Genomic DNA, 12,498 nt, shown 5'->3' with positions numbered 1-12,498 from the left:
GGCTCAAGGGAAGGTGAGCGTTTTCACCTCTACTGCCGCTGCTCTGGGGTCCCAGCTATGAAAGCACATTGGGTTTCGCTCATAAGCAACCTCTGACATGCACCTACGTCTCAGTGCCTACATAATGCCCACTTAAGACGTAAGTGTACTGGAGGGCACCGTGAGGAGAGCGGCCCGTGAGACCCCCCTGCCTTGGAACAGTGACCTCCCTTTGCAAATCCGCCACAAGTTTACGAACTCCCGTGTGTGGCATGCAGGTAAAAGTAAGGCCGCGTTGCTTCTTTGATATAAATAACTTCTGTACCCTCTGCCTTCTGGGGACACATTTCAGGACGTGAGTTTCTCCTCCTTTCTGAATATCTTAATATCGTCTCCATTAAGTCTTTTATGCAAAATAATGAATCTGAGCTCTGACTTTAGCAGGTGTTTGAAAAACATTTTCATCGTATGTATTTCGAGGCCACCCATGCCTGCACAGCCAATTACTGAAATGATGGGTAGGAAAGGGCTTGTAATTGGAGTCCAGACATTGCTGGGTGAGAACTCTGTGTGTGTGTGTGGGGGGGGGGGTACATCCACACTGTACCCTAACTAAACATTCTGGCTTCTCCCCATTTGAACCTGCAGATGGCAATAGCTGTGAGAGCAGCTGGTTAATGAATGTGCCACTTACTTTCTTTGCTGGAGGCAAACAAGAGAGCAAGCCAGGGATGGGACGGAAGGCAGCAAGCCCAGATTCCCCAGTGCAGAAGCCGTCCAGCCTCTGAGAGGTCTATTGGGAGCCTGGGAAGCCATTAGTTTGTGGTCTGAATATCTCCGCAATCAAAACCTTTATGGGTTGGGTCCTAAAACCCTCCAATGAGAATGTCACCCAGGACCTTACCAGCTAGATGTGAACAGAAGTTGCAGATGTAATGATGCTCTCATTAAAATTCATTTTTATGAAATTTATACGATACGTTATTTTCAATACAAAAGAATCATCCTGTTCTTGTTGCAAAATAACACTATCCTAATAGACATCTCTTACTCTGTAGTTGAAGTCATGGTGGCTAAGGTCTTAAACATCTTTCCTTATTTCTCTTTCTTTTCCTTTTGACATTATTAGGTGAGAAGGCATGCATCTGGTCGACCCTCAGGCTGATGTGCTCTTCCTTTGGGTGAAGAACTTGGCTTTCAGAGCCATCAGATTTCATAGGCAGTAAATTACTTTAGAAAGAATTATTCCCTTGCCTCTTGCAAATACAAGACACAGGCGGATGCTAATTCATACTTGAACGACATATTGAAAAGTATAAATATATGACCCTATTTCCACGAGAGGCATGAATTATTGATGGTCAGCATGATCTAGGTGTTTGCAGTCAGGTTTCTAACAGATGGTTCCTGCTGGGGAACCTCATACCCCTAACAGATCCTTCCTGCTGGGAACCTCGTATCCCTAAAAGACCGTTCCTGCTGGGGACACCGTATCCCTAACAGATCATTCCTGCTGGAGACCTCATATCCCTAACAGGTTGTTCCTGCTGGGGACCTCGTATGCCTAATACATCGTTCCTGCTGGGGACCTCGCATCGCTAACAGATCACTCCTTCCTGCTGGGGAACCTCGTATCCCTAACAGGTCGTTCCTGCTGGGGACCTTGCATCCCTAACAGATCGTTCCTGCTGGGGACCTTGCAACCCTAACAGATGGTCCCTGCTGGGGACCTCGCATCCCTAACAGATGGTCCCTGCTGGGGACCTCGCATCCCTAACAGATGGTTCCTGCTGGGGACCTCGCATCCCTAACAGATCACTCCTTCCTGCTGGGGAACCTCGTATCCCTAACAGGTCGTTCCTGCTGGGGACCTTGCATCCATAACAGATGGTTCCTGCTGGGAACCTTGCGTCCCTAACAGATGGTTCCTGCTGGGGACCTCACTTCCCTAACAGATTGTTCCTGCTGGGGACCTCACATCCCTGACAGATCGTTCCTGCTGGGGACCTCGTATTCCTAACAGATCACTGCTTCCTGCTGGGGAACCTCCTATCCCTAACAGATGGTTCCTGCTGGGAACCTCGCATCCCTAACAGATCGTTCCTGCTGGGGACCTTGCAACCCTAACAGATGGTCCCTGCTGGGGACCTCGTATCCCTAACAGATTGTTCCTGCTGGGGACCTCGTATTCCTAACAGATCACTGCTTCCTGCTGGGGAACCTCGTATCCCTAACAGATGGTTCCTGCTGGGAACCTCGCATCCCTAACAGATCGTTCCTGCTGGGGACCTTGCAACCCTAACAGATGGTTCCTGCTGGGGACCTCGTATCCCTAACAGATTGTTCCTGCTGGGGACCTCGTATTCCTAACAGATCACTCCTTCCTGCTGGGGAACCTCGTATCCCTAACAGGTCGTTCCTGCTGGGGACCTTGCATCCGTAACAGATGGTTCCTGCTGGGAACCTCGCGTCCCTAACAGATGGTTCCTGCTGGGAACCTCGCGTCCCTAACAGATGGTTCCTGCTGGGGACCTCACATCCCTGACAGATTGTTCCTGCTGGGGACCTCGTATTCCTAACAGATCACTCCTTCCTGCTGGGGAACCTCGTATCCCTAACAGGTCGTTCCTGCTGAGGACCTTGTATATTTCAAAGGGGCTGATTACCTCTTCTCATCTTCCACCTGGACACCGACAGAGTGGTATTCCCGCAGGCCTCGGCTCTCCGTGTCCGAATCTGTGGCTGTTTCCACCTAGTATAACACAGAACATCTTATTTTAGAACCACGACAGGGGACCTGGGTGAGGGACTGTTTTTGTGTGTGTGTGTTCATTTGCTGTAATTAATTGCACATGTAATTAATACAGAGTTGCACTTGACCCAGTAAAAATCACAGAGAGGGAAATGCATTGTACTGGTGTAATTACATTGCTACTGCGTTTCATCGAAGTTTACATAACTCCTTGAACTCAGCGTTGTGCTCTGATCTCTTAAACCTATGCAAATACAACTGCTTAGCTCAGCTAAGGCAAGAAAGAGGCTTTGTTGGGTTGCATTATTATAGGGCTGAAAAGCTCCTATCACACCCTACAGTGGAGAAAGTAAGTACAGCACGAACCAGAGAGAGCTTGCAACAACATAAGCAATTTAATGGAAGTATACTGGTGGCGGTATCCACATACAAAAACACACGGCAAGGACTTTCAGTGTGTACCGGGGACACTGAGGCAACGTCTCCGACTGTTCCCACCTGCAGGTGTCTCCTGTTTGCTACCAGGACTGTGTGCAGCAAGGCCATGTCAGAACACAGCAGAGACTGCATTTCCCATGGAGTCCTGATCGTGGTTCTCCTTGCCAAAATCTCTCCCAAACCCAGAAAGCATTTCAGGACCACGAGCAGGGACACACGAGGGAACTCTGAGACACTCCGTTTTGTGGAAAACAACAACAACAACAACAACAACAACAACAACCTCTCGGTGCGAAAAGTCTGTGAAACCAAAGGTTAGTTTAATCGTAAATATTATCCTGGCTACTCAAACATCCCTTTCCTTTTTCCCAGAAAAGATTACTTACTATATCAGTAGGATTTTGACCCCAATCTAAAATGCCACAGCTAAGTTGTAAAACACATTTTTTTTCTTAAAAGTATTAATGATTGCCACAAGGGTAAGATATAACCCATTAAACAAACAGTTGTGACATTCTCTTCTGTGATGATGAGAGACTGTCGTTGTAATTTGTGGCTGTCCTATGGCTGAGCTCATACCATCAAGGGCCAACTAAATTTGTGGCAAAGAGAAATGATCTTGATAGCTGATATTTGTTTTAGGCTTACCCCGCACCAGGCACTGTGCTAAGAGCATAGGAAGCATTATTGCATGGAGTGCCCACGATACTCCTGCTGTTACTTCCTGCCACACTGGACAGCTGAGAATCAGAGAAGGTGAGAAACTTGCCCAGGGGTGCACAGCTCACTAGGGCAGAAGGAGGGTTTACACCTGAGTCTCTCTGACTGTAGCACCAGGCTCTTCCTAATTGTTTGCGGCCGGAATAAATCCGGCCGCGTGAAGACTCTGGCACCCCCAAGAATCACCGAGAACACCCCCTCTTACTGCTGGAGTCCCGAACATGTGCACACAGGTCGCACTTCCTTTGTGTCGCGTGGTTTGACATGGGGTGACCCCTGGGGGAGGGACACTGTTGAATCAAAATCCTATCCCCGCTGCCGTCTCTCCTTCCCTCTCCAGTTTTAAGGGGGTCATGTCTTTGATGAAGTTCACCTTCCTGGTCGTGGAGACTGTTACCACTATTATCTTACACAAAGGATCACAATAAAAATTAAAGTATTTGGAACGTCGTCCCCGTCAGAGCAAACGGAGCTGCCTTGTGTCTTATCTGCTTGCTATTCCGTTTTATGAACATGACCTAATTTATCTGTAATCAGTCTTCGCTGGAGGGGTAATGTGCTTATTTCTAGTTTTCTGCCATTATTTATGCTGCTGCTATAGATATGGGTGTGCACGTGTGTGTGTGCTTTTGTGACTATTTTCACAGCACAGGTGATTTCTGGGTCAAAGGTATTACTGTGCTTGACGATTTTGGTCGATGTCGTCGAATGTGATAGACTCCTAATATGGGGGAGATCACTGCGTACATATGCTTTTAGAAAGACTTTTGTAATGGAAAGAGCACAGGGTTTTATCACCAAGATGTTCAGAATATTTGCTTCACTTCTACTTTAGGATTTTGGTCTACCAAATTACCTTACTCTGGCAAACGTGTGAGGCGTTCATCGTAGCGGTATGTAGAAGGTGAAACACAGCGGGTAGTCATGGAGGAGAACGGTGACATGGGGTCGGGTATGATTTGCTCAAGACACGGAACGCTATGCAGTTGCGACACGGAAGATGCTTATGGTCCAAGGCACACTAGCAAGTGGCGTGGACGGTACAGTCGGGAGCTGTGTGCGTACACACGAAACACGCACATATTCACGGGCATGTGAACACGTTGCATAAGTGACTGACGCATACAAGCAGACAATAAGACATTTTCTCCCCTTGTCCCATCTGCACATCCCCTCCGCTGGACCCCTCTTACGTTCCTAGCAAATGAGGAGAGTACAGCTTCTGGAGTCAGGTTCTGCTACTGCCTGGCCCTGTGACCCTCCGGTGAGTCTCTTAGATTTGGTTGAATCTCTTCTTCCTTGTCTCAAAGATGAGGGGACATCGGACACTTCATTTAATTGTAAAACGCCACAGGAAGCCAGAGTCACGTGTGTCTGTCCACAGCAAGTGTTAACGCTCTGTCTTTGCACCCCAACTGTTAACAGTCAGGTGTGTATGATATGGACATTAAATTTGAGGAATTTCACAGATTTACAGTGGTTGTCACGTGTAACTTTCTTGAGGGAAAAATGTAGTTATCCCTATTTTCAGAAGGTAAGGGCTGAGGGGGATGGTAAAATCATGTATCGCCTGGATGAGCTAAATATTTATCCATTTTGGAAATCCTGGGACCAGAGACCCTTGTATAGATGGAAAAAAAAGCAAATTTAGGACACAGGAAAGGAATTACTACTTTACACAGTGGGAAGGAAATGAAAGGAATGTCTTCCCAAGAGGAGACTCTGACTAGAAGGGTCGAGTGATCTTAAAAGGTTTGAGAACTATAGACCGATGTTCATTTTCACAAGACGGGCCACGGACTAGGCTTCGAGAGGAAAGCTGTATTTTAAGCGAACTCTTTCTGAAGGGCTCCCTGATGCACGGGGACAGACGCCTCCCCAGTCACCGCAGTAGGTGGCGAGTGCCGTCACGGAAGACCGTCCTGGCTCTGCGCACCCCGCAGTGGCTCTCCCAGCGTAAGGCCGGAGCACTGGAAGCGGAGCCGTGTGCCGTGGGGAGAGGCAGGGAGGGGGGCTTCTAAATACGGTCCATGCTGTTGCATGCGTGTGTGCGTGACCGTGTCCGTGTGTGTGTGACTGCGCGAGCGTAGTGTGTACGTGCAAGCGTGCGCGCGCATGTGTCTGCGTGTGCATCCACATGCCTGGCTGCACATGGGAGCACACGTGTGTGTACGTGTGACCATGTGTGCTCCAGCAGGTGCACAGTGAGTCTATGCACACAGCACATGCACGAGCATGCTTGCACATGTGTGTGGGTATGAACACGTGTGAGTGTGCGTGTGTGAGGTGTGAGCCCACAGGTGCGTGCGTGTGTTGCGTGTGCATGTAGGTGTGTGCAGACACGTAAGCACAAGTGTACACAGGAGTGTGTGTGTGTGTGTGTGAGCGTCCAGGCACACATGTGTGAGCATGTGTATGTCAGGGAGTGTGAGCTGGACGGGAGGCGGCCCCCGTGCACCCTGGCCCCCGTCTCCTGCACGTAGAGGTTTGTGGGAAGTCAGCTGACGAGCTGCTGTCTGAGCCTCGCTTCCCCAGGACCCAAGAGAAGGGTCCAGGCAGGCAGCCGGAACCGCCGTGGGCCGCGGCTCCAAAAGCGCGTCTTTGGCGGCTAAACGCAGATCGCTTCCGCTCTGCCTTCAAGACCTGGCGTGCGGCTGGGCAGGCGCACGGTGGCTGTGTCTCCCTCGGGGACCTGTTCCACGTCCAAGAGAGAAACGTGATCTGCCGGCCTGCCTGCTGGGAGAGGCTCAGCACAGCTCTGAGAGCAGATGGCGGTGGGGGGGGGGGGGCTTGCGGGGACGTGCGGCGGCTCAGGCTGGCGAGGGAGAAGTCCGCGCCGGCGGGCAGACCCACGCTCGCTCAGCCGGACGTTTGAGTGGAGTAACGAGGGGCCTGCATCGATGCCTCCGTCCAGTCCCACAACCCGGGGCTGCAACAGACCGTCACCGCTCGCGCGTCCGGCCGGGACAGCTGAGGCAGGGGGCCTGCGCGTGGAGCCGAGCCGTGGCGTCCGGGGACAGGAGACACCTTGCGAGGACTCACAGACACAGACGCAGACGCACAAGCAAAGAAACCCCGTGGTGACGGACCGATCACAGACACGAACAGAAGGGGAACACGAAGGAGAGAGGCACGCGTCACCGTCGAGTGAGGGAAAGGGGGGGGTGGGGCGTCACGGTACTGCCTCTCACGCGGCTAATGCTGAGGAAGGCCTGGGGTCCTTTCCCCAAACCCGCAGAAACGGCGGGAAGATGTCGTGCGGTGTGCGTCATCTGGTGTCCTCGTGCAGACGAGAGCCCGCCGTGGTTGTGGGAGCGTGGTCGGCGGTCAGGCGGGCCTCCCCCCGGGAGCCGGGCCGAGCGTGGGCGACGCTAGCCACCTTCCTCTACAGGTGACGGGACAGACCGGGGCGGACTGTGCTCGTCCACGCGAGTCGCAGGAACCGAGCCCGGTCAGGCTCGCAGAGGGCACCGTGCGGCCCTTCCCTCGTTTCTCCCGCAACGCCCCCCTCCGTCCTTTGACGCTCACGGCCGTGTACCCGGAGGCAGGTCCCGGACCCCCGAGCCTCAGTCTCCCCGTCGGTAACTTGGATGTGGTAACAACAGCTCCTGGGGGTGTGAGGTGACAACGGGCACGTACTGGGGAGCCAGGGGCACGGCGGTGTCCCGAGCTGCGCCTTCACAGCGCGGCCGGCCGGCCGCTCCTCCGTGCCCTCGGGGGTCTGTGGGGTCTTGCCCTCCGCTGAAGTGGCCCCTCACCCCGTTTCCTCGTGCTTTCCTCTTTGAGTGAGCTGCCTGCACTCCCACCTGTCACTTCTTTGACTTATTTACGCTAAGACGGGTTTCTGTGACGACGTGTCCTCTTGGCTCCTCCGTTCTTTGGTCTGACAACTGCCAGGTTACAGGCTCACAGGATATTGTGCATTTTTTCTGCCACAAAACAGAGCTGAGTCCAGCACACGCGCGCACTCACACTGGTTCTCACGGACCACTCGGCCACCGTCACCCGCGCGCCACTTATCCGACATTTACCGAGCACTTGCTATGTGCCAGGCGCTGTGCTAGGCGCTGGGGTGTGAAGAGGGGGAGGGGCAGCCCTCCCAGACACGCGCTACGGGGGCAGCTCCAGGAAGGGCTTCTGGGGAGGGGTTTACGCGGGAACCGCGGGAAGCAGTGAGTGGTGGCAGCGGGAGGAAGGACGTTCCCGCAGAGGAAAGGCGTGCTTGCGAGAAGCACAAAGGGCCACGGGGCAAGTAAAAGTGTGGGGGCTTCTGGGGGGGGGGTGAGGCGGAGGCAGGAGGGGGCACTGCCGAGCGGCCGGGTAACCGAACGCGACACGTGTTCCTGCTCTTAGCAGACAGTGTCAGAGGCCGACATGCCCCTCCTTGTCCACGGCTGGCGTGGGCAGCCAGTTGGAAGCCGGTGGCAGGGGAGAAGGCCAGAGGGTGCAGGGGCGCCCGGGGGTGTGGAGCCAGCCTCCTTAACTCAGGGACCGCACACGTCTTCCCTGGAGACGTGACTTCAGAGCCAGGACGGCCAGGGACCCGGGAGCCCCACGTCCCACTGCTGTGGCCCCGGCAAGCCCGTCGACTGCGGCGTTACCGGCCTGGTTTGAGCCTCATCTTTGCCCTCATCAAAGTGGCGTTAATTGCACATCACTGGGGAGGCGGTCAGTGGGGAGCACCTAGCATAGCGCCTGGCATATAGAATCAGGACAGAGAGAGGTGACAGAGCGTTTGTATGAATAATCCAAAACAGGGAGAGAAAATAAAAATTCATGCGTACTTGGCTTTGGAGTATATCTTGGTACTTACATCTGACCTTGGGTATGGCTGATGTTCTGGGAATTCAGAATCCTAAACAAAACAATGAAGCCACAGTGTGGAGACCTGGTTCAGACGACCTAGTCGAGCGGGCGGTCTCCCCAGCCTGCTCTCCCGTGTCCCCGGGATGCCCGACACGTCGTGCCCCCTCATGTCAGTGCCTGGCACGCGCGGCCCCCGGTCGGGGCTCCGTTCACCCTCTCCCTGGCGGCCAGGAAGTCCTGATTTTACAACTTCCGGCTGCACACAGGCTGAATGGAGGCGAACCGCGCTTGGAGAGCCTCGCCGTGCGGCAGAATCTTGTGGGGAGAGTCGCCGAGGCAAGACAGGGTCGGCGTGAGGGTGACCTGTGCCCCTGACTGAAAGGGGGCTCCTGGGTCCTCACCACGTGCCTCCCGCCCCCTGCCCGGAGACCGCGGCCCCCTGTGCAGGCAGCGCGTCGGGATCTCGGGTGGGAATTGGGGCCTCGGGGTGCCGTGATCCCTCGGTGGTCTGAAACTACGGGCCTGGCTTTGCCTCCCCCACTACAGGCCCAGAGCGCCCCACGGCCGGCGCACAAGCGCCTTCTGGGGGCCGTGACCTGAGCAGCTGTGGGCTCGCCTCAGTCTTTCTTCCTTTTACCGTTTTATTCCCAATGCTCTTTCCCCCCACTTAAGTGTTTGGCCAAAAGACTGAAAGGCTTTCAAAATACCAGGGTCCACCAAAAATACCATCCTTCCACAGCATCAAAATGAGCTGTCTGCACACTCTCTAAGCGGCCGGTGGCCCCTAGAAATTGCCCTGGGGGGTGGGGGGCCCAGGGTGGCAGGGGCGGGTGTGAGGCGGGGGCCCCAGCTGCCCCCCGGGGGGGGGGGCCCCTGGCTGCAGACTTGCAGGCTGCGGACAAGCTGGGCCCGGCTCTCGCGTCGGCGGCCCTCAGAGGCCGCGCTCCCTGCCAGGGCCCCAGGGCGGCCGGGCGCCATGTGTTAGCCTACGCTATTCGCAGAGCCCGCTGAGCAGGCGGCAGAGAGAGTCTACCTGGATCCCGATGGAGGAGCGCCGGCTCTTGAGGAAGTCCTCCGCCTTGGACACCAGGACGGCCTTGTCGCTGGTCCGCGTGGAGCCGCTCTGGCCCTCGGCAGCGAGGCGCTGGGCCGCGGCCGTCTCCAGGGCGAGGCTCATGGCCTTGTTGCTGTCCAGACTGTCCGTGGAGTTGTAGAGGCCGCGGCCATCCTGGGGCCACGGGGACGCCCTCTGGGCGCGGCTGTCCTGGTAGGCGTCCTGGGTGGACTCCGTGCTACTCTGCGCCGTCACCGAGATCAGGGGCTTGGACGTAGTGCGCGGGGGCACGGGCGGCGGGGTCTTCTTGTAATTCGCGTACGACACGGCTGCGAGGGAAATCAGAGTCCCATCAGCAGAAGCACCTTCCCCTCCCCCGCCCGGAAACCGGGTCCCCCGTCCGCCCCCCTACGACCCGCCGGGCCTTTCGGAACCCGGGGCCTAAGAAGTAGCGCAAACCGTGGCGGGAACCGCGTGCTCACCGAGTCCGCACAGATACACTCGTAACAGAGGAAAAGGGTGAAGCCCCCCAAAATGCAACAATGGCGACCGGACTAAGGGAGTTCTGACTCAGCAGGACAGACGGCGAGCATCGTGGGCAATGCTCGTGTCTTCGCGCCCTGCTAAGAAGCACGACACGCTAAATTATGTCCAGATGAAGGAGGAATGTACTTCAAAGAAAACCTGTGTACGGAAAAAAGGTTAGAAGCACAGAAAACCTTCGCCAGGTCATCACCGAGGGAAAGCGTGGCTGACTGTTCTCTCCTCCGCTTCTGTGTTTGAGGAATGTTTGTGATGAGCAAGTTCTATTCTTCCAACGGACACGAATGTGATCTGAGAAGCTTGCTCCCTGTAAGGACATGCTTACTGGGAGTAAGCATAGGCGTCGGTGGAGAAGGGACACCGGGATCCCAGATCAACCCCCGGCCCAAGCCTCGCTCGCATGTGTGCCCCTCACCAGCCGCCCATCTCCCCCTGTCCTTCACATCGGGCTTCTCCACCCCCAGCCACAGTCAATCCACCGAAGAATACAGACGCATCTGGACGTGGAGTTAAATTAAATGTCTCTGAACTCATTAGACCTTTGCCAGGCTCAGCATGTTACTTATTTTTCAAGTGACGACGAACTAGTCCTTTTTCACATGAATGTGTTTTCCATTACAGCTGATGATTTTCCTTTTTTAATTAAAAAAGAAGTTTAATTTTTGAGAGACAGAGACAGAGTATGAGCAGGGGAGGGGCAGGGAGAGCTGGAGACACAGAACGTGAAGCAGGCTTCAGGCTCTGAGCTGTCAGCACGGAGCCTGACGTGGGGCTCGAACTCACGAACCGTGAGACCATGACCTGAGCCGAAGTCAGACGCTCAACCGACTGAGCCACCCAGGCGCCCTGATGATTCTTCTTTATGTGGAAAGAGAGCCCACAGAAGTGCTTCTGAAACAGACTCCTTCACCACGGTGCAGTGCAAAAACGCACGCACGCGGTCCATAGGCAGGTGAGGGCTGCTGTGTGCCCGGCCGCATGTGCATGGGAGCATCTCCTGGGGAGCACTTGGCATCCCCCCCAGCGGGGAGAAGACTGGGCAAGTTTCACCTACGATCTTCAGAAGCTGTCCCGAGTCACCGTCCTGCTGTGGCACTTGGGAGCACAGGATTTGCCCCGTTCTGTTCCTGGGGATTTCAATGCCCTTCCCTGTTCCCCATCCTCTCCCCCAATTACTGCTTAATCTGTGTTAATGGGTTTTCCTAATAAATAAAACCTCAGATGTCATTCCAAATAAAAGTCGGCAAATGACAAAATAAAGCGAGTTTGTCACGTCAGGATGATTTGAGTTTAAAGGCATCAAAACTGCACGTGAAAATTTATGAAACGGACACATTTTTAAACGAATGCATCAAAAGAGACTCTGGAAGGTAGGGAACAGATGGAGGGAGACAGTTTTTGGAAACACAGGCTTTGAACTCTGTCTACACAGAGGAGCATCTAAAACCACCTTTCTTATTTTAAAGATTTCCCCCCTAATGTGGATCAAGCTCTAAAGGAAGATTATTGAACACGGACCATACTCGAGGCGTTATTCTAGGAGATTGAGACACGCACGCAGTATGGTTCCTGAGCTCAACCACAAACTGCTTGACGTGTTGAATATAAGGGTGCGGGCCTCGGGGGTGGAGGCTGTTGGTGCCTTCTCCGTGCCGCTGGGCACCGTGCCCTGTCCCGGGACATCCCTCTCATCTCGTGTCCTGGGGTCACCTCTGCCGAACCCCTGCCTTCCCCGGAGGGCTTGGACATCCTCCTCCGGGAGCGTCCCGCCCTTGCTGTCAAAGTGGCTAGGTTGGTGGCAGAGGGCTCGGTCTCCATCGGATCTCAGGGAATCACAAGGGCACTCGCCCCTGCACCTACCCACTGACGTGTGGTGGGTCTGCTTGGGTCTCTGCCTGTGAGACGCTCACTGCAGCTGCCTGCCCTCTCCCGCCCTCCCCGTTCCTTCTCTTCCTCTCCGGCTCCCACAGCTTCCCTGTCACCAAACTTCAGAGGCCACCAAGCCCTTGCTCTGCTGGACTTTACCTCCTTCCCCGCTCGCCAGCCGCCTCCCAGCCCCACGCTCCTGAACCCTGTGCGGCTCCCTCTCGGGTCTGTAGGGATCCACGGGAGGGTCTCTGTGGGACTCACCGCAGGTCAGCGGGCAGGTATCTGCCGAGGGCACCGTGGGCCACGGTGGGGCTGCTGCCGGGGAAATCCACAGAAG

The 12,498-nt window shown here is 54.8% G+C and overlaps 1 protein-coding gene across 1 annotated transcript in view; it reads right to left on the bottom strand.

Moving 5' to 3' along the window:
* The window catches only part of DLGAP2 (DLG associated protein 2), a 144,885-nt gene that overhangs the window by 21,586 nt on the left and 110,801 nt on the right, over positions 1-12,498 (bottom strand). The window contains exons 6-8 of the mRNA XM_032593031.1: positions 9,729-10,078; positions 8,703-8,744; positions 2,646-2,731 (exon numbers count right to left, since the gene is read on the bottom strand). Of these exons, the coding sequence (XP_032448922.1) occupies positions 2,646-2,731; positions 8,703-8,744; positions 9,729-10,078 (478 nt within the window). The remainder of the gene's footprint in view (positions 1-2,645; positions 2,732-8,702; positions 8,745-9,728; positions 10,079-12,498) is intronic.

This window comes from Lynx canadensis, chromosome B1 (genome assembly GCF_007474595.2).
Source record: "Lynx canadensis isolate LIC74 chromosome B1, mLynCan4.pri.v2, whole genome shotgun sequence".
In the NCBI taxonomy this organism is placed as follows: domain Eukaryota; kingdom Metazoa; phylum Chordata; class Mammalia; order Carnivora; family Felidae; genus Lynx; species Lynx canadensis.
Note: the sequence above shows the minus strand (reverse complement) of the source record. Positions and strands in the feature narration are given on the sequence as shown.